This window comes from Ornithorhynchus anatinus, chromosome 1 (assembly GCF_004115215.2).
Source record: "Ornithorhynchus anatinus isolate Pmale09 chromosome 1, mOrnAna1.pri.v4, whole genome shotgun sequence".
Taxonomy (NCBI): domain Eukaryota; kingdom Metazoa; phylum Chordata; class Mammalia; order Monotremata; family Ornithorhynchidae; genus Ornithorhynchus; species Ornithorhynchus anatinus.
In genome coordinates, this window is record NC_041728.1 from 9,150,629 (window position 1) to 9,175,255 (window position 24,627).

At 41.1% G+C, this 24,627-nt stretch overlaps 1 protein-coding gene across 4 annotated transcripts in view; it reads left to right on the forward strand.

Annotated features, from left to right (window-relative positions):
* CHD1 (chromodomain helicase DNA binding protein 1) overlaps positions 1-24,627 on the forward strand; it is a 70,572-nt gene that overhangs the window by 27,155 nt on the left and 18,790 nt on the right. For all 4 annotated transcript variants that reach the window (XM_039911119.1, XM_029057780.2, XM_029057786.2 and 1 more), the window contains exons 11-28: positions 3,680-3,807; positions 5,301-5,517; positions 7,842-7,931; positions 9,652-9,842; positions 10,347-10,535; positions 10,792-10,954; positions 11,327-11,479; positions 14,188-14,259; positions 14,572-14,721; positions 16,742-16,890; positions 17,051-17,147; positions 17,232-17,327; positions 17,993-18,169; positions 19,136-19,296; positions 20,786-20,827; positions 21,975-22,105; positions 23,225-23,363; positions 23,927-24,077. In XM_039911119.1, the coding sequence (XP_039767053.1) occupies positions 3,680-3,807; positions 5,301-5,517; positions 7,842-7,931; positions 9,652-9,842; positions 10,347-10,535; positions 10,792-10,954; positions 11,327-11,479; positions 14,188-14,259; positions 14,572-14,721; positions 16,742-16,890; positions 17,051-17,147; positions 17,232-17,327; positions 17,993-18,169; positions 19,136-19,296; positions 20,786-20,827; positions 21,975-22,105; positions 23,225-23,363; positions 23,927-24,077 (2,496 nt within the window). The remainder of the gene's footprint in view (positions 1-3,679; positions 3,808-5,300; positions 5,518-7,841; positions 7,932-9,651; positions 9,843-10,346; positions 10,536-10,791; positions 10,955-11,326; positions 11,480-14,187; positions 14,260-14,571; positions 14,722-16,741; positions 16,891-17,050; positions 17,148-17,231; positions 17,328-17,992; positions 18,170-19,135; positions 19,297-20,785; positions 20,828-21,974; positions 22,106-23,224; positions 23,364-23,926; positions 24,078-24,627) is intronic.

The window sequence follows — 24,627 nt, forward strand, 5'->3', positions numbered from 1 at the left end:
GGGTTGGACACAAGTTAATCAGGTTGGACCCCGTCCCTGTGTCACACTGGGCTCACAGTCTTAATCCCCATTTTGCCGATGAGGTAACTGAGGCACAGAGAAGTGACTTTCCCAACGTCACACAGCAGACAAGTGGTGGAGCCGGGATTAGAAACCAGGTCTTTGTGTCTCCCACGCCTCTGGTCTCTCCATTAGGCCACACTGCTTCTGTGGAGTTCATTTGCTTATCAAGATGGTTCCTATATGTTTTATCGAAAAGTAATCAATCAGTGATATCTGTTGAGGGTTTACTGTGAACAGAGAACCGGATGCTTGGGAAAGTTTGATTCTTATTTTTAAGTTGACAGTCTGGAAGGGGAGGCAGATGTTAAAATAAATTACACCTACTGGAAGCAGCAACACCTGAGTGGGGTGGGGAAGGGGTGAGTACCTAAGGATTTAGGGGATGGGGCCTCAAGCCCTAGGTGATTCGAAGAAAGGGGGGGAAATTAGGGTGGGAAGGAGAGAGGTTAGTAAATTAGCTTTAGGAGGTAAATATATGGGCTGGATTGTAGTGGGAGAGGAGTGAGAATAGGTAGAAGGGAAAGAGCTGATTATTCTTATGTGGTTCAGTAATTTAGTCATGCCAAGATCCTCTCCTGAAGGTAATGATGATATCCTGGGTTGGAAGTGACATTAAAGAAGCCACATTCTGGTCTGTTTTTCTTAATTAAGCACAGTGTTGAATTGTGGCTCAACATCTGTCAAGCAGTCAGTGGTATTTGAGTGCTTTCTTTGTGCAGAGCACTGTACCAGATGCTTGGGAGAGTATAGTGCAGTTGGTAGACACAGTCCCTGCTCTCAGGGTGCTTTAACAGTCTAGCAGAGAAACACAAAGCTTTATCTTAAAAGGAATATTGTGTCATGAAAAAATAGAACTTAATTTAAACAGCTACATTTGTTGATGTGCAATTCAATATTGCGATGTTTTAAGAGATAGATTAATCATAGCTAGGGTGTTTTTCTGTCATGTACAATCCCTATGCTTGATTAAATTCACATAAGTTTCTGATCCACGACTTGGTATTTTTGACAGATTTTCGTTTTCTCTATCATTATGAATTTATAGCCAGTATATCAGCTATGCCCAAGGTAATACACCCAATCTCAGGGTAGTAGATACGGCTGGTTTGAAAAGTAACAATTTTTGACTACATCCACGTGCCATCACAGTTTGATGTACTTGATAGGCTCCCATTTTAAACATTTTCCATCGTACGTATGTTCTTGATGGTGTCTGCAATAATAATCAGTGATCAGCCTAGAGCAAATCTGAACTTGGAAGTAATAGCCTTTGGACTAATGGTGGTGTCATACAAGTTTTTTTTAAAATCGTTCCTGGAGATTTATCAGTAGTTTCTCCAAAGAATTGCCTTCCCTACAAAAACACAAGGGCTTTTACATACAGAGCCAATTCCTAGAATCTCCTTTGTATGAGCTTAATGTCTTTCATTGTGGTTCCATACATTGGTCTCCACCAAACTATCAAATTTCTCCCAATAACACCAGATGGGTTTTTTTGTTGTTTTTAGTAAAAGCCTTAAATGTCTTGTTTCTCGTGACCGATACAAAATATGCCTTTTGATCAAATTAAGCATGACCATTTTCTCTTTAACTCTTCCTTGACTTTTGTAACTATCTGATTTCAGTTTTGGTCCATTGTTACTACATCTGTCCGCAGTTTTCCCTGTACAAATGAAATCTTCCTTCCCTCTAGGCTATTGTTTGCTTGCATTCAGTCTGTTGTTTTCTCTGTGTATTTGAAATCAATGTCTGTTCGAGTCTTCTTTCATGCTTCTCTCCTGCACCACAAATCAATCATATCAAATAAACATTTCCTTATCCTCTAGTTTTTGGGGTACTCCTCTTATGGGGAAAGTTCAGGAAGAGAATGTCCCCTAAATAATAGTCCTGTAAACTAATAACTTTCCAAGTGGTATATGAGTCCTCTAATAATGTGCCAGAACTCGGAAGATACGTTTTGGGGAGATAAAGTATCTGACCCTCTGCCAGTCAACTAAAAACATCAACTCATCTAAGCAAGGACAGAAGTTTTCTTTTAATACGTTCAGTTCATGGGAAACAAACACAGTCTCTGATCCATCTTTTTGTCTACCATCAATAATGAATTTAACCTGATCTATAGCTGTATGAACTTTTTCTTTGTATTTCTAATTCTTTAGTTCCCCTCTCCTTTATTTATTTTTTTATTAAGGTTAATGGTCCATTTTGGAAGCATATATTACTGGAGTGTAATCCTAAACTTAGCTTTATATATAAAACTGTTACATATCTCATTTATATGCATATCATTTTCATGCCTTCAAATATCTTTTGGTATTTTGCTTGGACATTTACACTGGTTTCCTGTGGCAAACTATACTCTTTCCAGATTAGCAACTGGTAAACTTGTCTTTAAATTAGACTGATCTCGCACATCAACCCAAAACTATCATTCCCCCCAGCAGCAGTTTTCGGTGGCCTGTCTTTACAGGAGCCTCTGTCTATCAGTAGTATTACAGTCCAGATGATTAAAAATGTCAAAATTTTGAAGTTTATTGTAATTGAGAAAGGGCATGGGCCTTGGGAGCCAAAGACCTGGGCTCTAATTCCGCTCTGACACTTGTCTGCTTGTGTGTCCTTGGGCAAGTCACTTAACTTCTCCCTGCCTCAGTGACCTCATCTGTAAAATGGGGATTAAATCCTCCTCACTCCAGTTTAGATTCTAAGCCCCATGTGGGTCAAGGATTTTTCCAGCCCGATAAACACGTACTTGACCCAGTGCTTCAAAAAGCGCTTGACACATAGTAAGCACTTGACTAGCAACATAAAAAAATTGGGATTCTCCCTAGCAATTTTGGGAGAGAAGCTGGAGGAGGGAATACTCTCAACATCATCTTTATTTCTGCCAGTGAGAGATGAACTGTACACATGGAAATTTCCTCTGCTGATACCTAGTTTATCAATTGTCCATACCCAGGGAAACTTACAAATCGAGTTTATTTCAGATTTCCACATCACAGGTCGACCTGTCCGAGAACGGAAAGTTATTTTTACCTTGAGTTTCTTGGACAAGTAGAGCATCTTCCACTCTTACATCCTTTAGGAAATGAGGACTATCAAAATACCTACCTAGGCTGGCTCATAGTGTGATTGAACTGAGTGGCCCCCTCTGGGGTCTCCATGAGATCCGAAACAACCTTGCCTCAGGGAAGGGAGCCTGGGCCCTCCGGGGCAGAATAGGGGGACTGGGGGAAGGTATGGTATCTCCCTCTGGGACCTTAATGTTAATGCAGTGAGTGAGCAATTGAAATCTGTAATGGTTATGGTGACTTCCTGGTAAACTTCAAAGTCTCATCATCCTGATGACATTGTATCTGCCCAAGAGCTTGAAATAGTACTTGACACTTTTATTCATTCAGTCCTACTTACTGAGTACTTACTGTGTGCAGATCACTATACTAAGCTCTTGAAAGTACAATACAACAATAAACAGTGACATTCCCTACCCAAAAGGAGCGTACAGTCCAGAGGGAGACACGTAATTAGCTCTTAACAAATGCCCTGAATACCCGGTAATGTTGAGTTGCTAAAACATAATCTTGTCCTCTTAATACACAGTTTTGTCCTCTTGTTACAGGTTTTAAAACAAAGGCCAAGATTTGTTGCACTGAAGAAACAGCCATCCTATATTGGAGGGCATGAAGGTTTAGAACTAAGGGATTATCAATTAAATGGTCTGAATTGGCTCGCCCATTCATGGTGCAAGTAAGTCATCGAAAGTATGGGAATTTATTCCAGTGTTTAAAATGTGGTTATAATCGGGCCTGTTCTCCAACTCTGATTTTTTTCTCTAACTTGAAGGGCAACAGTCTTGCTAACTTCCGGCTGTTGAGGGTTGAAAAATAATTTTGTTTTTCCATTTCTCACAAGAGACTCTTCGAACTCCTCTTTTGCCCACGGCCCCCTCCTGTTGATATGTGTTCGCTGTAGTCTTTAGCTGGGCGGAATTTACCTCCCCAACTCCCCTCAGATATGACGAAGGGTAGTTAGTTGAAGCCGGGCCGATTAGTCCTGAAAGGAAGGTTGGGAGGGTAAATATTGGCATTTTTCTTCGTACTCCTATTTCTCTGACTGGCTGCGAGAGCCTCTCGGCACGGCGTGGTTCTGGAAACTGCCGGCTGGGATAAGATTCTCAAATAAGTTAGAGCAGGGGTGGCCAAAATACGGCCCAGGGGGCCAGACCCGAGCTGCCGGTGGAAGTGGACTGTGCCCACAGCCAGCTCAGAGGAACAGCTGCTCCCAGCTTCAGACCCGCCCGCCCTCTTAGAGGGACCAAATCTGTGCCTGCTCACCACACGTCACGTTCTCCGAAGATTGCAGAGTGGCCTTCCGACCAAAAGAACCGCCTCCTACTGTCGCAGAGGGAACTCTGGTGCCCCCGGTTAGGTTGTCGGCTTAAGGGGATCAGCCCTCGGGTTCGGGAAAGCAGCCTTAACAAATCCCAGCCCAAATTAAGTCTTAAATTCAGGCATTTGGCGGGGATGTAGCTTTGGGAAAGTTGCACCAGCTCATAGAAAAACAGCGTGGCTTAGTGGAAAGAGCCCAGGCTTGGGAGTCAGAGATGATGGGTTCTAATCCCAGCTCTGCCGCTTAACAGCTGTGTGGCTTTGGGCAAGTCACTTAACTTTTCTGTACCTCCGTTCCCTCATCTGTAAAATGGGGATTAAGACTGTGAGCCCCACGTGGGACAACCTGATTACCTTGTATATCCCCCAGCGCTTAGAACAGTGCTTGGCATATGGTAAGCACTTAACAAATACCATCATTATTATTATCATTATAGAGGGAAGGAATGTTGGCTAGGTGGATTGGCTGTCTACCCACTCCGCTTCTGCCTAAGACAGCCCGGTTGGCTCTCCCGGAGATAGCTTTTTACAGAACAGCCCCGGAAGATTCGCGTACATCCTGATTGGTGGAAACACCGTGTCCTCCTAAGTGAAGACATTCCCTATTGTCCCCAAGGAATCGATCTTGTTTTGGCAGCACTCCAGCTTTCACTCTAGTTTAAAAAATAAATTGGCATATGGTATTTCCAGTGCTTTTTTAAAGTGTAATTTAAAAATCCAAATCATTTATAGTGTATAAACGTTGCTGAGCTTAAGACTTAGATGCTTTTTTTATTTCTATCATGCTGTGTCAAATTTTTTTTATCATTTGAATTTGGAAAAGCACTATTAATCCTTTCCTATCTCTTCTAGAGGGAACAGCTGCATACTTGCTGATGAAATGGGCCTTGGCAAAACTATACAGACTATATCCTTTTTAAATTACCTGTTCCATGAACACCAGTTATATGGACCTTTCTTATTAGTCGTGCCACTTTCTACTCTTACTTCTTGGCAAAGAGAAATTCAAACCTGGGCTCCTCAGATGAATGCCGTGGTTTACTTAGGGGACGTTAACAGCAGAAACATGGTAAGTGAACATCGCCAAGCTACAGTAATGTAATCAGTGGCATCTGCTGAGCACTTATAGTTTGCAGAACGGGATATTAAACACATGAGAGGGTACAGGGAAATAAATGATGAGTAGACATGATCCCTACCCTCATAGAGCTTACTGTCTCACAGGAGATAAATTGCAGGTAGGAAGAAGGAAGAGGAAGTAGGTATATGAGTATGAAAGATGTATACGATTGTTTGACCTATTTACAGTTCTCTTTGAAAAAGCAACTTATAACAAATTCCAGCTTTAGGATCAAAGTACCTTCCCTATTCCTGAAGCAGAGACTTTAAAACATAGTTGCTTCAGGGTTTGTTTTTTTCTTTCCCAAGTTTCCACTCTGGGAACGGAGTCTCTTGCTGCTTCTGACTGGGAAAATTCTGATCAAGGTTCCTCTCAGGAGTCTCTCCATGGAAGGCGAATACTCACAGAATCCAAAGACTCAATTCCCTTAATTTAGAGTCATTTCAGGGCAAAGGTGCCCATTCCATCAGGACAATGGGAACAATTTTTCCTCATGGCTTTTATAGACCTGAACTCCCATTCTGGTTCATCCCGGGTTCCCGACAAGACCTGAGAATTCCCAATTGGAGGAGCTCTTTGAAATCGCTCCTCTCCCAGCGGCCCAGCCCCATTCTAAAATCCCTATTCACTTTGTGTCCCCAAGCTCACAAAGAGAAGTGAGGTCTTATTCTGAGAAGGCCTCTTGGAGAGCTGATTTGAAGGGAGGGAGAGTAGTCGTCCGTTGGAAAGGAGAGGGGGTTGCAAGTTAGAAGAGGACGTGGGCAAAGGATTAGCAGTGAGAAAGATGAGGTTGAGGTGAATAGGTTAGCGTTAAAGAAGTGAATTGTGCCGATTGGGTTGTAGTAATGAGATCATTGAGGTGAGGTACAGTTCCCCTAATTACCGTACCCTCTTAAGCACTCACTAGTCTACACTAGTTTCACTTTTCCTTCTTCCTCCTATCTTATTATTATTTTTGCATCTCTCTCCCTCCTCCCCCCACACCTCCCATAGAATATAAACTCCCTGTGGGCAGAGAACATGTCTAGCAACTCTTGTAGTGTACTCTCCCAAGCACTGAGTACAGTGTTCTGCACACAGTAAGTGCTCAATAAATAGCATTGGTTGATTGAGGGCAGAGAATGTGCCTACTTCCTTATTTGTATTCTCCAAAGCACTTAGTACAGTTTAGCAAACAGTAATCTCTCAATAAGTATTATTGATCCTCCTCTCCCCCATCTATTTTTTTTCCTTCTTCTTCTTTTTGGTTCCTAACCATCTCTTACCCCCTGCCCCTCCATCTCCGCCCCAGTAAATCTGACCTCCTGCTTCTAATAGCCACCAAGGGCTGGGATGAATTTTGGGTGCATGGAGTGTTAGATGGGTAACAAATTATAAAAGATATATAGGGTCCATAAATCAATATAGAAAATTCTATATTTACCCCATGTAAACCATCATTAAAAGCTGTCAATGCTGCTTTTATTGTTTCTTGTCTTGCGCTATCGAGTCCTCTCCGACCCATAGCGACTCCACGGACACATTTCTCTCAATGTCCACCTCCAACTGCAGTTGTTCTAGTAGTGGATCCATAGAGTTTCTTGGTAAAAAAATAAGGAAGTGGTTTACCATTGCATAGTAAATTGCATTGCGCACTTCTGCGCACTAAAACGAGTCTCTACCCTCATCTCTTTCCCATGCCGCTGCTGCCCAGCATGGGTGAGTTTTGACTTGTAGCAGATGGCCTGAAGCAGCGTGGCTCAGTGGAAAGAGCACGGGCTTTGGAGTCAGGGCTCATGAGTTCGAATCCCAGCTCTGCCACTTGTCGGCTGTGTGACTGTGGGCAAGTCACTTAACTTCTCTGTGCCTCAGTTCCCTCATCTGTAAAATGGGGATTAAGACTGTGAGCCCCATGTGGGACAACCTGATTCCCCTATGTCTACCCCAGCGCTTAGAACAGTGCTCGGCACATAGTAAGCGCTTAACAAATACCAACATTATTATTATTATTATTAGCCACTGCCCAAGCTAGGAATGGAATGGACAGGCCTCTGCTTGACTCTCCCTCCCCTAGCCGAGACCGGTAGAGGACTGGAAACTCTCCAGGTGAGGTCCTGAGAGGGGATCTTTCATTGTTACTGCTTTTAAATTTTTATTCCATTTGATAAGCCCTTAAGTTCAGGGTTCTGAGTATAGTAAACATTCAGTGAATGTCATGAATTGATTGCTAATGTTAATTGTAGTGCTTTATAAAATGATTTCTAATATTGACGAAACTTTGTATTTTTAAATAGATAAGAACTCATGAATGGATGCACCTCCAGACCAAGCGTCTAAAGTTTAATATACTTTTGACAACCTATGAAATTTTGTTGAAGGATAAGGTATGTGGTATTCAGAATTTTTCAATCTGGGAGAGGGGATTCAGTAACCACGGATGACTTCTGAAGCCTCATTTTAACTTACAGGGTCAACACCCTTTCCCACCTAGCTTGTTTTTTGGGAGGCTTTTTTTGCCATAGTAACAAAATTTATCTTTCTTTTTCTCTGAGTCCTCCTGTCCTTCCTCTTACTCCTTCAAACTAGCTTATGTTTTAGTGGCGGTGCTAAGAAGTGAAATGGCAGAGTCTTCTCCTCTAGACTGGCTGGTTGTGGGCAGGAATGTGCCTGTTATTATTTTCTCTCCCAATTGCTTAGTACAGCGCTTTGCATGCTGTAAATACTCAACAGATACAATTGAATAAATAAATGAATGAAGGGTAAGAAAAGGAGGTGAAGTTGGGATCTGAATAATTCAGATTGACCATCTGTTAATTGCTTTTGTTTCCTGCCCTTTTATCTTCACTAAACCCCAGCATCAGTACACTGAATCGATCCAATTATATGATTTCCCACAGTTTTGCCACAAAAAATGTTTGGATTTAAGACAGGAAAATACTCTTCCCATAGTCCACTTGTTATGGTTTCTCTATTTTGTTGAACTGATGTGTTTTAATTCCATCTACTTGTATGGTTATAGCAAAACCATTCTAAATGTTATTTGTGTTCGGAGGTCCAATCTTTATTGGATTTTTATTTGGTTTTAAATAACCAAATTTTCTCTATTTTTTCTTAGGTACCTTAGTGTTAATACTAAGAGTTTTAATGGGTTTTTTTTAATGATATTTAAGCGCTTACTATGCTCCAAGCACTGTTCTAAGCCCTGGGATAGATAGAGTCCCCGTCCCACATGGGGCTCACAATCTAAGTGGGAGGAAGAACAGGTATCGAATCCCTATTTTACTTTGAGGAAACAAGAGGCACAGAGAAGTTGTGACTTGCCCATGGTCGCACTGCAGGCAAGTGGCGCAGCGGGGCTTTGAACCCAAGTCGTCTGGCATCCAGGCCCATGCTGCTAATAGAAGATCAAGAAATCTTAGTACCTCCTGGCCTTGTTTCTCAGAAATATTTCAAATGTTCCTTATTGTTATAGGGTGTTAATCCTGTACCCTTCAGATCTCTTGTATTAGACCAGTGCTCAGCACATAGAAAGAGCTTAACAAATACCGCAGTTATTATTATATCAAACTCTCTGCCTGGGTATTCTGATTATGTCAAGGCTATCTAGCCCTCTGACCCCTGAAGGCCACCTGAATATCAGATGTGATGACGACTGCTGACTCCTCGCTTCTGGATCACCCATGAGGGTTTCTGGGCTTGCTGGCTTACCCCCTCACCCCCCGATCCCACCCCCAGCTCTCCTGCAAGATTTAAAAATTGCACAAGTGAAGTACATCCCCCTACCAGTCCCTCTTTACGGTGAAAGTCCGTGGCACCTGCTCTGTGTGAATATTGTGATTCTTATTTTTTCGTAATGTTGTCTAACAGACCGAAGGTTTAAAATATGATATTTACCATAGATTATGCTCGGCGTTGTCATTCTTACCTCCTACATATTTTGCTCCAGGGACTTGGCACAGATTTATTTTACTTTTTGCGTAGCAGTCAGGTATTTCTTTTGCTTGTGGACAGTTATTGGCAAACCAGTGTTTCAAAACGAGGACTTTTTCCATCTTCCATCATCTCTAATTATGAAATGTCTTTTTTTTTTCCCCAACCTTTAAGGCATTCCTAGGTGGCCTGAATTGGGCTTTCATAGGTGTGGATGAAGCTCATCGTTTAAAGAATGACGACTCACTTCTGTACAAGACTTTAATAGACTTCAAATCCAATCACCGCCTTCTTATCACTGGAACACCCCTGCAAAATTCCCTCAAAGAGCTGTGGTCTTTGCTGCACTTCATCATGCCCGAAAAGTAGGACAAGTTTGGAATATTTTCTTCTTAGGCGTTTTCTGGAAGGGGAACATTAGGCTTGGAATTTCGAAGGTTAACGTGCTGATTTGTTGCTCTGCGAGATTGGATAAATCCAGAAAACGTTTCCTTTCTTTGTGACTGGTATAAAAGATTGCAGAACAGAGAAATTACAGGGATTGGATTGGAGTGAAATTTCAAAGGGCGAAGATAAATTTTTAAGTCTGTTCAGTAAATTGCATTCTGACTGCTAGTACGTGTTGAGACTATGCCTGACTAGAATACCCAGCAGTTCAGAGGGAGGTTGTATTCTTTTAAAGTATCAGATAGTGGCGATAATTGTATTATAGATGCAAACTAATCCTCATCAGGAAATCAAGAAGGGCATCTCTTGATTTGAAAACTCATTTATTATAAAATACTGTCACGTTAAATATTGTCGATTCTGCTTGTTTTCCATTATAAGGCTTCGAATAGTAACTTTCGTGTTTTTCTTTTCTGTTGAAGATTTGCCTCCTGGGAAGAATTTGAAGAGGAACACGGCAAAGGGAGGGAATATGGCTATGCCAGTCTTCACAAAGAGCTTGAGCCCTTTTTACTGCGCAGAGTTAAGAAAGACGTCGAAAAATCTCTTCCTGCCAAGGTTGAACAGATTTTAAGAATGGAGATGAGTGCATTGCAGAAGCAATATTACAAGTAAGAAACCGCCCCAGTCGCGTCACTAGCAACTTTTACACCGACAGATCAAGTTTTTCAGTATGCCTTTAAAGGATTTTAGCACGCTGATATGTGTTCTGTAGATGAAAAATAAAAGCGTTGTAAGTTTTGGTTTAACTGGAGCTTAGATTCTTAATTCGGTAGACTTTTTTTGCTTGGGTAAGAATTCAGGATATATCAAGCAATTGTGCACTTCGTGCTGTATACCCTTACAATCGTGGGGTTTGTTTTCCAGATGGATTTTAACCCGGAATTATAAAGCCCTCAGCAAAGGTTCGAAGGGCAGTACCTCAGGCTTTTTGAACATCATGATGGAGCTCAAGAAGTGTTGTAACCATTGCTACCTCATTAAACCACCTGATAATAATGAATTCTATAACAAACAGGAGGCCTTACAGGTAATCCATCTGATCGAAACGTCTTTATCGACACAGGCGAATTCTGGAAATTTGCATATCTGATTGGAAAGGAAGGAGATGCTTTTAATGTCTTTTAATCGTTTGGATTTCTTTGCAACGGTAACACCATTTGGGGGAACATCCGTAACCCATCGGAAGTTCAACTTAGTGAGGTCGACTGCTACTTAGACTTTTCAGAAGCATCTGAACATCGTTCAGCTTGGGCGTGCGGGGTATAATTTAAAAAAAAAAGCGTGGCACACTTTCTTGATTGATTCGATACTTACCACGTACTACAATGGAGGGAATCTGTTCAGTCGATAAGGTTGATGTATTTGTTTTTGTAATTCCCAACCGTTGTTATTTTGGCAGCATTTAATCCGAAGCAGCGGAAAATTGATTCTTCTCGACAAGCTTTTGATTCGCTTAAGAGAAAGAGGCAACAGAGTTCTTATTTTCTCTCAGATGGTGCGGATGTTAGATATTCTTGCGGAATATTTGAAATATCGTCAGTTCCCCTTTCAGGTAAAAACTTGGGGTTTTTTCTAACTTTGAAATGGCACAAGAACTAGCATTAATGCCTTTTCCAGATAATCTTCACCAAGCAACCCTTTTCCCTTTTTTCCGTTAAATCTATTTTCAGGGATTTGATCTAGTGGTAGGAATTATTGCTTTGGGGAAATTATGTGAAGGAAAGTGCTTATAGATCACCTGTTAAAGATATTTATTCGGAAACTGAACAGCAGTCATAAACCTGGATTCTTTCAAGTTGAAAAAGCAGTTCAAGGCTCCAGCCACGGTGGAGCTTATCCAGGCCTATCAGCCCCAGTGAGAATGAAATGCTGGAGCTGGTGACCAAATGAAAATGCCCCTAAAACTCCAAGCTAGCCCTTGAATGCGAGGGTGAAGAGATCACAGCATCAGGGTGGTTAGAGGGGCACGGTGGGTACATCGGGAAGCTTGGTGCTGCCAATATCCCACCATGCTCCCAGACACACGGGCCAGCCCCAGTGCCGTTTGTCTCTCAAGAGCCATAGCGTTGTGTGCACTCCTCTGTCAGTAGTAGCGTGTGAGAAGCGGTGTGGCTCGGTGGAAAGACAACGGGCTTAGGAGTCCGAGGTCGTGGGTTCAAATCCCGGCTCCACCGTTTGTCAGCTGTGTGACTTTGGGCAAGTCTGTGAGCCCCGGAATCACAACGAGGTTTCCAAACTTTAGTCAAAATGGATTTCAGCTGAGGAAAATTGATGTGACGTCAACTCAGGTTTCCCAAAAAGTTGGGGAATCAGCACCCCCTTAGGTTATGAATGTGAAAGTTGGAGTCAAGATGCTGTGTAGCCCAGTGCATTTTTATGCAGCCTTAAGGTTAGTTTTTAAAAACTCCTTTAAGCCCATAAAATTTGTATTGGTCTACAAAATTTTCATTAACTTCTCCCACACACGCTAATGTCAGCTGAATGCTCCTGAGCGTAGTGTCCTAAAGAAGTATAGTAGTATTTCTGTTTCTGTCACGATCTTTTTTGCAGGCCAGTTTTCCTTTATATTGTTTTTTGAATACACACGTGACTCTGTGGAGGTCCCTCAGGGTTGGACCTTTTGGGTTTCTGTATTATCAACTAAGCATCCTCTAAGCCCTGTTTTAAAGAATGAATAGAACTGCTATTATTAAGGCAATTACAAACTATTCCAACCTCATTTTAAGGCACCCATAAACCCCCACCCTTCCCTCTCGACCCTCCCAACCCGACCCTTCCACCCCCAAGAAATCACTTTCAGTCTACTTTTTGAGGCTTAGAATGTAGGTCCCTGAGACCAGCATCCTAACCAAGCCAATATTTTTAGTTCACAAATGGGCCATCTGCATTTTCACAAGGAAGGAAAAAAGTTTGCCTAGCTACCTTCGTGCCTAAAGAGATGAAACCACAAATGTAATTTCCTGCTAATTACTTTCCTTCCCCAACGACAACGCTTTCTTCTCCTTCGTACCAGAGCCCCTCAACATCCTGACTTTTTATGGACCTTTACGTAGGAACCCAAAATAGACCAAAACTGTTGTTGAAATAGTGCCTCAGAATTCTAAACCGAATCAGAGCTGCCTCTCAAGCATAGTAATATTCCCTACTGACGGGAATAACCATTCGAGATAAAAGTTTGGCTGGGCTGATAATTGTTTAGGCTTTTGAGCTTGAAACCACATCACATGGAAAGAGGCAAGCTCCATTTCTTTAGTCGAATTGAGTTTTGACTGACGTTTCAAAAACTCGGTGTCTTCCTGTGGCCGGCAGTTGGTCTGGAGAGTGGTGAGTGCTGGCTGTAGTCACAGAACTGAATATCTCAGAGATCTCCCCAACAGCTGGCCTGCAGCACCACCGGGCCCTCAGGCATTTAGTGGCCCAAGGATCTGGAGATTTTGGGGGGGGGGGGAAGTGGAAAAGCAGAGAGGGGATGCAAAACCAGAAAAGTCCCACCGTCCTTCACACAGCTAGAGCTGAAAACGACAGGGGTGCAAGAGTAGGACACGTGCAGGCAAGTCACTTGTCCTGCTGGGCAGATTTGGAAATTCTCCTCTCATGATGGATCTGACTGCCTAAACTCACCCGCCCTGGCCTCCACACTCCGCCACCCCCCCAAAAGCCTCCTACTCCCATGAGGAGAAACCTCTCTAAACAAGGTGCCGCCAGGACCCGCTTTCCTTAGGCACTAGAGCCTTGTCCTTTGGTGTGATATTGGCCCTATATCCGGCAGAACTTGCACTAAAGTTGTCGCTGCTGTTTCTGGGGGACGACTGTTTCGGTCGACTTGGGAAGAAAGAGTGGTAAAAGAAAAAGCGAGGTACAGATGAGTCCCAGACTCCCTACTCCATGCCTCCCAAAACCTCCCCTCTACTCTTTCATGAACTAAGCCAGTCAGTGAAAGGGCACTGGGAACAAGGGGTAAAATATAATTTCCGTATGACCCAAGGTATAATATCTTTGATGAGTGCATGCCAGAAAGGAGGTATGCTGGATAAGGAGATCTGGTGTAGCGGAATCGGTTTTGGAGAGGACAGCGCTAGATCAGAATTTTTGTGGGGCTTAAAGCTCTGAAACTATTTGTAGGGCAGTTTGAATATCTCCTCACAGTGCATATTTTTGTGCGTATTTCTCTAATTCTGTCATTGTTCCGATTTCATTTTAGAAGTAAAACTTCGATGCAGTTTTATGCAGAGTTTTAATTGGTGTGTTTTATCATTTCAGAGACTAGATGGTTCAATCAAAGGAGAACTGAGGAAACAAGCACTAGATCATTTTAATGCCGAAGGATCAGAGGTGTGAACTGATTGTTTTCATTCAAGTAATTTGTACTGTTGTGCCAATTTAGGCGGTACTGCAGAATAATTTGCCTGTACCATAAATACATCAGAAAAGCAGTAAGAGTCCTTTATGATATTTGTTGCTGAAATCAAAAAGTCAGTCATGGTTACTTATTCCATTATCCATGTTTGAAGGAGCTATTTTTCACATCGTTTGAGGAACCTTAAAAAACATTAAGACCGTGATGAAATAAATGCCATTTAAAGTATTGACAGAGCAGCAATGTGGGTGAAATTAAAATCATTTGCTTTTCTTACTCTTATGCAGGATTTCTGCTTTTTATTATCTACAAGAGCTGGAGGTTTAGGAATTAATCTAGCATCCGCTGACACCGTTGTTATATTTGATTCTGACTGGAACCCGCAAAATGATCTTCAGGCACAGGCTAGAGCTCATAGAATTGGACAAAAGAAACAGGTATGTCTATCATGTAATATTCCTGAAACTATCTATTTTGGAATCTTATTTCAGGCATTAACTGATTCTCTGATCATCCCTTGGGTAGTGGTAATTATCCATCAAGAGTATTTATAAAGTGCTTGTGCACAGAGCACAGTACTTGGAAAGTTCTGGGAAAGATGGGATCAATTATTCTACAAATGGAGGAGTTGATAGACATTTATTTAGGTCATGCCTTTTCCAGTTACCCATCAAGTTAGCAAAATGTGTCAGTAGAGCCTGCATGACACGGAGTCAAGATGCTGTACAGCACAGTGCATTTTTGCAGCCTTAAGTTAGTGGCAGTTCAACTCTGAGCCTTATCCAGTAGACGCGTGTTTCTGAACTGCTGTTTTCAAAAGGATCCTGTGGGTTTTGCTATGCCATCTTTCATTTCACTGGACATTTGTAGGCCACGGGGCATCACCTCCAAGAGAGGTAGAAGAGGCCATCACCCCGGGGGATCGGCACTGATCAATCGATCAGTGGAATGTACTGAGCGCTTACTATGTGCAGAGCAGCGTACTAAGCACTTGTAAGAGTACAATAGAAGAGAGTTGGCAGACACGTTTCCTGTCCACAAGGAGCTTAGAGTCCAGAGAGGGAAACAGACGTTAATCTAAATAAATCATTTGTAATGTGTAGTTAAAGAAAGCTGATGGCTTCCTTTCTACTTGCCACCTGGTTGGTAGGACTGCAACCTCTGTCCCCTGTGAGGTTCCCATTATCTTCACTGGTCTCTAGAGCTGGGTCACAGGCTCTTCTGAGCTCCAGCCTTGGAGCTCAGCCAGAACCAGTTGTTTGTCATCCTCATGTCTGAGCTGCCCACACAGCTCTGGGAATGATCCAGAGGTGAGGTGGATGTCGGATCTGGGGCGGCTGTGTAAACTCCATGTGGCTCGAAGCCAAATGTGGCCCTGCTCATCTGCCCGCCCTGGTCCAGAACTGGAGCCTCTGCCACTTGGTTGGGGGAGGATCACTGCGGCTACTGAGAAGGCACAAATGTGCATTTTCTCTTTCTCCCCTCTTTCTCTCTCCCCTCCTTCCCTCTCTCCTTCCCTCCCTCCTTTTCTCTCCCACCCCCCCCCACCCCCCGAGTCTCCCTCTCCTCCTACCCACTCCACTCTCTGTGCTATATTTTGCCAAGTAATGTTCTTTGACAAAAACCACCCACAGAAAATCTATTCCTGCTTTTGGAGGAACATAGTTGTGTATGGCCAGAGTGGTCAGTTCTTTGCCCTGTGTATTTTAGGCTGGGGATATCAGAACATTCTGATCGTGGGTGAGAAGAAATTGTGTCCTCGTCGAAATGTTTATATGTTTTAGGAGAGCTTGGCTTTTATGGTGAACCTGGTTTAACAAGCCATGCAATTTAAAGTGGATGAGGGACGGTAATAATGGTACTTGAAAAGTGCTTACTGTGTGCTAACACTGGACTCGATACGGGATAATAAGATTGGGCACAGTCCCTGTCTTAGACGGGGTTCGCAGACTGAGGGAGGGAGAACAGGTGTATCATCCCCATTTGACAGATATGGTAACTAAGTTTCTCAGGCCCTTAGAAGTCAAGTGAGGAGCCCAAGGTTACACGAAGGCAAGTTGCAGAGCTAGGATGAGAACCTGAGTCGAAGTAGTTGAAGAAGCTTCCGTGTTAATATTCTTTTAGTGGTATTTGTTCAGTGCTTACTATGTGACCAGCACTGTACTAAGCACTGAGGTAGATTGCACGCAGTCCTTGTCCCATGTGGGATTGTTTTAATTCCCAGTTTACAAATGAGCTAACTGAAGTACGGAGAAGCTACAAGGTCACATAGCAGACGAGTGGCAGAGCCAGGTTTAGAAGCCCAATTCCTCTGATCAGGCCCATGGTCTTGCCAATAGGCCCCACACTTCTCTTTTCATAACTGATTCTTAAATCAAAGCAGTGAAGTTGCAGGATTAGTGTAATTTTAATGGCTAGCGTATGTTCATAACGCTAAGCGTGGATGTTCTCGTCCAGGTCAATATCTATCGGCTAGTCACCAAGGGTTCGGTTGAAGAAGATATCCTTGAGCGAGCCAAGAAGAAGATGGTGCTGGATCATCTAGTAATTCAGAGAATGGACACGACCGGGAAGACTGTGCTCCACACAGGCTCCACTCCCTCAAGGTAGGCACTTTGCCCGCCGTTAGATGGGCATTAGGAAAATTCCAGAGGCCACTGTCAAATCATTTAGCTGACTTTTCCGGTGATTATTTTGCCCTTTTGGAGCAACCCGTTGGTACAAATCCTTAGGTGACATGAAAATGTAATTTCTTTTGATTCTCAGTTCTACTCCTTTCAACAAGGAAGAGTTATCTGCAATTTTAAAGTTTGGCGCAGAAGAACTTTTTAAGGAACCCGAAGGTGAAGAACAAGAGCCCCAGGTAAGGAGAGCTTCAGTTAACTTTCTAACAAAGAAAACGGGTCATATAATATTCTTTAGTTATTTAATTCCTTTTAAATTCCAGGAAATGGATATAGATGAAATCTTGAAGAGGGCTGAAACTCATGAAAATGAACCAGGTCCACTGACTGTAGGAGATGAACTGCTTTCCCAGTTCAAGGTGCCGTGTTTTTTTCATTTATTTGCCTTTTAACCTTATACATTCCATACTAGATTATGAGGAAAGTCGAACTTCTGGACTCTTCTTCTGAATTTAGTACCTCAATCTAGAAGGAAATGTTTATCAGGGCATGTCATTGGGATCATTTCATCATCATCATAAATGGTATTTATTGAGCAGTAAGTGCTCAGTAAATAGAATTGATTTTTTACTGGGTACAGAACACTTGTACTAAGCATTTGGGAGAGTACAGTACAACTAAGTTGGTAGACGTGGTCCCTGCCGACATCAAGTGGGAGTTGGGTTTTGACACGAGACAGGAGATGAAGCAGGAGGAGGGTGAAAGTGCAGGGAAGATTTTAAGGACATTCATGTCTTTTGTTGATGAAGTGGATGAGAGGGTCCTTAGGGAATTAGAAGAGTGGCTCGTTTTAGGAGAAATGGTGAATCCGACTCCTAAGCTTTTCTCATTCAGGGTTGCCAACCGAGGTTTTTAAAATTACACGGTCCCTATTTACGTTGATTTTTAAGGAAATGAAATGGATTAACTACTTTATAAGGAATGTTACAGCTTTTACTAGTAACCAAATGGTTTGAATGAAGAGAGACAGTTCTATGCTACTCTTAAAAGATTTTCTCTTTTAAAAATTTTGGTCCTTTACCAGGTGGCCAATTTTTCAAATATGGATGAAGATGACATAGATATAGAACCTGAAAGAAATTCAAGGAACTGGGAGGAAATCATTCCAGAAGATCAAAGACGGAGGTTAGAAGAGGAAGAAAGACAAAAAGAGCTTGAAGAAATCTATATGCTCCCAAGAATGAGAAATTGTGCGAAGCAGGTAATTTTAAAACTCTCTTCCTTATCTCCCCTTGTTATTCCTTCATTCAGTCGTATTGATTGAGCACTTACTGTGTGCAGAGCACTGTACTAAGTGCTTGGAAAGTACAATTTAGCAACAGAGACAATCTCTAACCAACAACGGGCTCACAGTCTAGAAGGGGGAAGACAGACAACAAAACAAGTAGCAGGCATCAATATAAATGAATAGAAGTTTAGATATAAAGTTCTAAATAAATAGTTTCTCTATAAACTAGAGAAGCAGCGTGGCTCAGTGGAAAGAGCACGGGCTTTGGAGTCAGCGGTCATGGGTTTGAATCCCAGCTCTGCCACTTAGCTGTGTGACTGTGGGCAAGTCACTTAACTTCTCTGTGCCTCAGTTCCCTCATCTGTAAAATGGGGATTAAGACTGTGAGCCCCACGTGGGACAACTTGATTCCCCTGTGTCTACCCCAGCGCTTAGATCAGTGCTCTGCACATAGTAAGCGCTTAACAAATACCAACATGATTATTATTATATAAACACATCATTAATAAAATAGAATAATAAATATGTACATATATACACAAGTGCTGTGGGGTGGAGAGGTAGGTAGAGCAGAGGGAGAGAGATGGGGCAATGGGAAGTGTAGGAGGAGCAGAGGAAAAGGGGGGTCTCACCTGGAGGAGGTGAGCTTTCAGTAAGGCTCTGAAGGCGGGAAGCCTGCTAGTTTGGCAGTTGTGAGGAGGGAGGGCATTCCAGGCCAGAGGTAGGACATGGACCGGGGGCCGACGGTGGGACAGGCGAGAACGTTAGCAACGTGTGCCCATGGAATTGAAATTAAATTGCAGAATTTCTGGTAGCGCTGGTCCCCGTCAGTAAGCCTGAGGTAAAGAGCATTCAGATTAAAATTCTTCGTCACGCGAACAAACTGTTTGTATCCAGTCGCTTAGGTGGAAATATCTGACAACTTTTGTGAAATTCTAGATCAGCTTCAACGGAAGCGAAGGCAGGCGCAGTAGAAGCAGAAGATACTCTGGCTCAGACAGTGATTCAATCTCTGAAAGGAAAAGGCCAAAAAAGCGAGGAAGACCCCGAACTATCCCACGGGAGAATATTAAAGGATTTAGTGATGCAGAAATTAGGCGGTAAGATGAAATAAGAACATTTTACTTCCAATTGCCTTGATCATGGGGATAAACCTAAATAATATCTAAATGACTAAACCATTTACTTTTTTTATCCCTCCTGAATTTGTAAGCGAAGGTTTTTTTTTTTTTACCAGAAATTCAGCTCTTCTGCTGTAGTACAGTAGTAACAGAGCCTAGAAACGAGATATATATATATATGTATATATATATATATATATTTATATATATGGCATGCAGGCCTAGGATCTCATTCTGTAATGGGTGGCTGAATTGTTTAAAACTGCTTAATTATTTCTACACGGTTCTCGATATTTTTGTAGCTTAACTGCGGCTCTTTTAAAATGCTTAAAGAGTGAAAAATAAAATTCTATACCTAGTCATATAGCAAGTTCTATTCCTCACCCCGCTAACCCTTCCTTTCAATAATTGTAATATAACCCTTCTAACCATGCTTTATAGGGCTTATCTTAGTTTTGATAAAGGAACATTGTCATTTAGTGACTCTGTTTCTTGGCACCACTCTGGCTTGTTTATAAAAGGAATTATGTTAAAGCATTTATCAATTAAAAGTCCCAGTAAGGGACTGAGGTAAGGTGATGACGGTCTAAATTGGAGTATCCCTTCGACTCTAATTGTTGTATGTGCGGCTGATTTCTTAGAGGATGATGAGAGAATGACTGTTACTTTTTGTTTTATGTAATCTATTTGGATGTGAAGACTGTAAAAATGTTGCTCAGCTCTGTACTTTTTTGAGAATTTATACTTATTATCCCTATTGAAACCATTGTATCCTTTGGGATATAGACCTGACTTAGACAAAATTCTTCCTCATTTTTCTCCTCTACCCAGAAAGGCTAAAATATGGGTGCTTTTATAAAGGAAACTTTCATGACTGCTCTAGTGGTTGGCCATGATGTGAAAATGAACCTCTCCCATGAATAATTTCCTTTTCCTTTCCATTCTGTCATCATCACTCACGGGGGCTTGTTTTGCTTTTATTTTGACTGAGCTTCCATTTTCTGATGTTAGCATCACTCCACAACGGAATCAAAATCTTTGAGCAGTTTTTAACTTTTCATCTTGCTTTAGGGAGGTGTAATATATATGGTGAATGCCCACTCTGAACTTAAAGTCTACATTAGATCCAGGTCCATTTTCTACGACTTAATGTCTAGTTCTGAACATCTTTTGTCTTGTGAAAAAATAAAATAATTTCTGAAATAAATTTTAGCTTCTATTGTTTTATTTATATTGGTCCCCAGACTTAGTGTGAGACTGGGTTTTCTGAATGTGTATAGGGGTTCTTTGTGGTTTAAATTTTTTTTGGAGGGTGGGGGACTGTTGTCCTTTGAACTCAAATCTGTGTTGTAAAATGGGCATTATTTTTTTTAGGTTGGGGGTTTTTGATGATATTTGCATAAACACCATTTAAAAAAAATTTGAACAGTGACGCAAACATTTAAACTTAGCAATTATTTTCTGTTAGGTTTATCAAGAGTTACAAGAAATTTGGTGGTCCTCTGGAAAGGTAAATGTATTTATCGTTGTCAGAACTGTTACTATCCCAATAACAGAATTATTTTTAGTTAGCATGGGCAATTTTTGTTGTTTAAGTTATTTAGACAACACTGTGAGCATTTTTAAGCGTTAGATTCTATTGCTTCTTGAATTAAGCCTCAGGCTTGTATCTGTAATATGCTAAATAAGCTACATATGTTTAATCTTTATATCTAATGAAGCTAATTAAGCAGAACACCTTTGATGTCTCAGAGACAGTTTATCAACCTCAGCAAATGATTTGATTTTTCAGAGTTTAGCAGTGCATCTCGTCTGTGTGTGTGTGTATTCATATGCATTGTGTGTGTATGTATAGACACATATACATACATATATATGTGTATGCACACACATATTTAGGTTCAGGTCTTTCAGTAAAAATTTAATTTTATTCTGACTAAACAGTAAGAAGTTTTTCCATTATATACCAAGTTCAGGTGAAGCAGGTTTTACTGTGTAATAGTAATGTTCATTCAGTTGTCTTTATTGAGCACTTACTGTGTTCTGAGCGCTGGACTAAGCACTTGGGAGGGTACAAATTAACAATAAACAGACACATTCCCTGCCCACAACAAGCTTACAGTCTAGAGGGGAGAAGGGTCTGAGCATCTGAAATAAGCTTCTTCAAATTTATTTAAAGTTAATGTTTACAGTTGACCAGTTGTAGTCACAACACCTAATTGGTGTCGTTGAAATGCTTTGGAAGTTCCACTTCCTTGCTGATTGAGATAAAGATCTGCCTTTAACGTTAGCTTTTGTAATAATGAGCAGAAACCTTGCTTTCTATTGATCTCTCTTTTGAAATGGAGTGTCAGATACAGAAACAGTCACTATCCTTTAGCAAATATCAGAGGCTGAGGGCACGCTATTTCACACATCGCAGATGGCGTGATTTATTTTTTTAACCTTAAATTTTTAGACAGTAATTGTGTTTCTCCCTTGCACTCAACTGAATTGTTCCTTTTCATCTTTTCACATATCAGTTTTGCAGAACTAGAATATGCAGTTTATGATCCAGAGTCAAATAACCTTTTACTGTTAGTCTTGCCAATTGCCAATCATTGTTTTCAGACTTTTTTGAAATCTTGAATAAAGCTTACACTTACCTTTTATCACAGGTTAGATGCCATTGCTCGAGATGCCGAGTTAGTTGATAAATCAGAGACAGATCTCAGAAGATTAGGGGAACTTGTTCATAATGGATGCATCAAGGCTTTAAAGGACAGTTCTTCTGGACAGGAACGAACAGGTAAAATATTAAGTAGCGTGAAATGTAAAAAGATGGGTGAGGAGAAAATATCCCAAGCTGTAGTAAAGTGTAAGAAAAGCCAAGTAGCTGTGTTAGAGAGAAGTATTGTACAATTTGAAATCCAGGAAAAACTGAATTTAAAGGCATTTGAATTGGGATACTTGACATACCTGCTTGTTCTAACCAAAAACTGTGATCATAGTAATTTGGCAGTAAGAAAGGACATTCTTTTCAATGGTTGACATTCATTGGCTGTTTTTTTTCCCCATTTTTAATAATTATTTAAATAGCAGGGCATTCTGAGAACTAAATTTTTTCTTGGAACTGCCCATTACTCATCCTTTATTTTATTCAAGCTATTTTATCAAGAAGAAGTTGTTTCAGTTTACCCAGTAAACTAATTTAAAGAGACTTTACTATTCTTAGCAAGTTCCCAGTTGGATTTGTTTTTGGAAAAGTAGTATAAATACAAATTTTTTAAATTGCCTTTCTCATTCCATGTAAGTTATTCTGTTTCTATAACTGGAAAGCAGTCTTTGGACTGAAAAGTATTATTTTTAAAGGAATTTAAAGGCGTTAAGTTTCTGTGAGGAGTACTATACGGTTTGGAAAATGTAAATACCGTATTTAAGTGCTAAGGAAGTTTAATACAGAAGCTGTTTAATGTGGCATAAATCCAGAAATGTTCCCATTCAAGTACTGGGGACAGTTTTAGAATCAGACTTTTGTTTCACCAAAGAATGACTTGCTTTAGAATCACTTTGAAAATTAAAGTCAATTTAAACAGATTGCATAATATAGACTGACCAGTTAACTGTCTGGTAAAGTCAAATCATCGTTTCCAAAAATTTCAGTCAAATTGTGGACACTTTGATTAGGGCCATAGTAGTGGCGGGGGTTCTGTTTATGAATCTGTGATGATTTTTGTCAGCAATTGGGTGAAAACTGAAATTGTTCGAATATTGAAAATAGTTTATTTGGTATCTGAAACCGACATAACTTAAGAGATTCAGTCTCAAAGCCGAACTGATTTTCTGAATCTTATTGGTTCTGACTCGCTTTATGTGAAATCGTTACGTATACGTAACTCAACTGAAAGAAAATCATATTTAATTTCAGGAGGTCGACTTGGGAAAGTGAAAGGTCCAACATTCCGAATATCAGGAGTACAGGTGAATGCAAAACTTGTCATCTCTCATGAAGAGGAATTAGTACCGCTGCACAAGTCCATTCCTTCAGATCCAGAGGAAAGAAAAAGGTGAGTTTCTTGATGACTTTAAAATAAAAGCGTTTTTCTGGGGAGTCCATATGTTAAATGCATCTTGTCACTTGTGTCTTAAAATCCTAGAGCTGGGAGCGATCCCATACCATCGACTTGGGCAATTCTGCATTCCTCTGGCTAAACCTTCCAGGAAAAATGATTGGCCGTTTTTTCCTTACGCATCCCCAGAGTTGGAGATTCCACGACCCTCTTAGTGACCCATTCCACTTGTTTGTTATCCTTTAACAAGGATAAGCATTCTTCTTTACATTCATCCAGAATCTCTGATGCTTTAATTTCAGAGAAATTAAGTGGGATAAATGGGAACGTAATGTTTTTTTAATCAAACAGTTCTTGTAAGGCTTTGTGTAAAATGGGTTTCCTCATAAAATTTTCATGATGGTAAAAGGGTTTGATAGCAGCTTCACCACCATAAGGTTGGATGTTACAGAGATAGTTGGGACGCATTTCAAAGATTTTCAAAGTGTCATTGTTGGAGGCAATACTAGACGTATCATTGATCTGACCCAGGAAGGCCTTTCTCATATTCTTGTCTCCAGGTATACCATCCCTTGCCACACCAAAGCAGCTCACTTCGATATAGACTGGGGCAAAGAAGATGATTCCAACCTTTTAATTGGCATCTATGAATATGGTTATGGAAGCTGGGAAATGATTAAAATGGATCCTGATCTCAGCTTAACCCATAAGGTATGGATGTGCCCTCCTTCTTCTAGTGTAAAAGGTTCTGACATTTTGGGGACAGTGTTACCTGTTATTTAAAGTTGTATCATGTGTGTAAAATGTCAGTTGCAGTGTTGTAAAGTTCCTTCTCTGTGATTGAATTCCTTAAAATATTAAGTTATTGTCTTTTCTAAGGGTTTTTCTTTTTCAATTTTGAGAGAAATATTACGTTTTCCTAAAAGCTTTGTGGAACAGTAATTTATTTTACACTTTAGACTTTGCCCTCTCATGAAAATTTGAATTACCTGCTATTTTGTCCTCATTTAAAAATGAAGCACAGCAGGGTGTTTTTCTTTTAGGGCCATTTCTAAGAACAACAAGCTCAATTGCAGGCTCAGTTTTGCATATTTTCATATTCATGAATTTACCACATACAAGCAGCACTGTCCTTAGCTCTATCCTGGCTCTCCCGATTCCCAGCCGTGGCAAACAGTTCAGGCTTTTATGGCTCCCCAGACCCAACCCGTAGGCAGGGAATCTGTGGACTGACTCGAGCTCTTGGCGGGATTCTAACTCG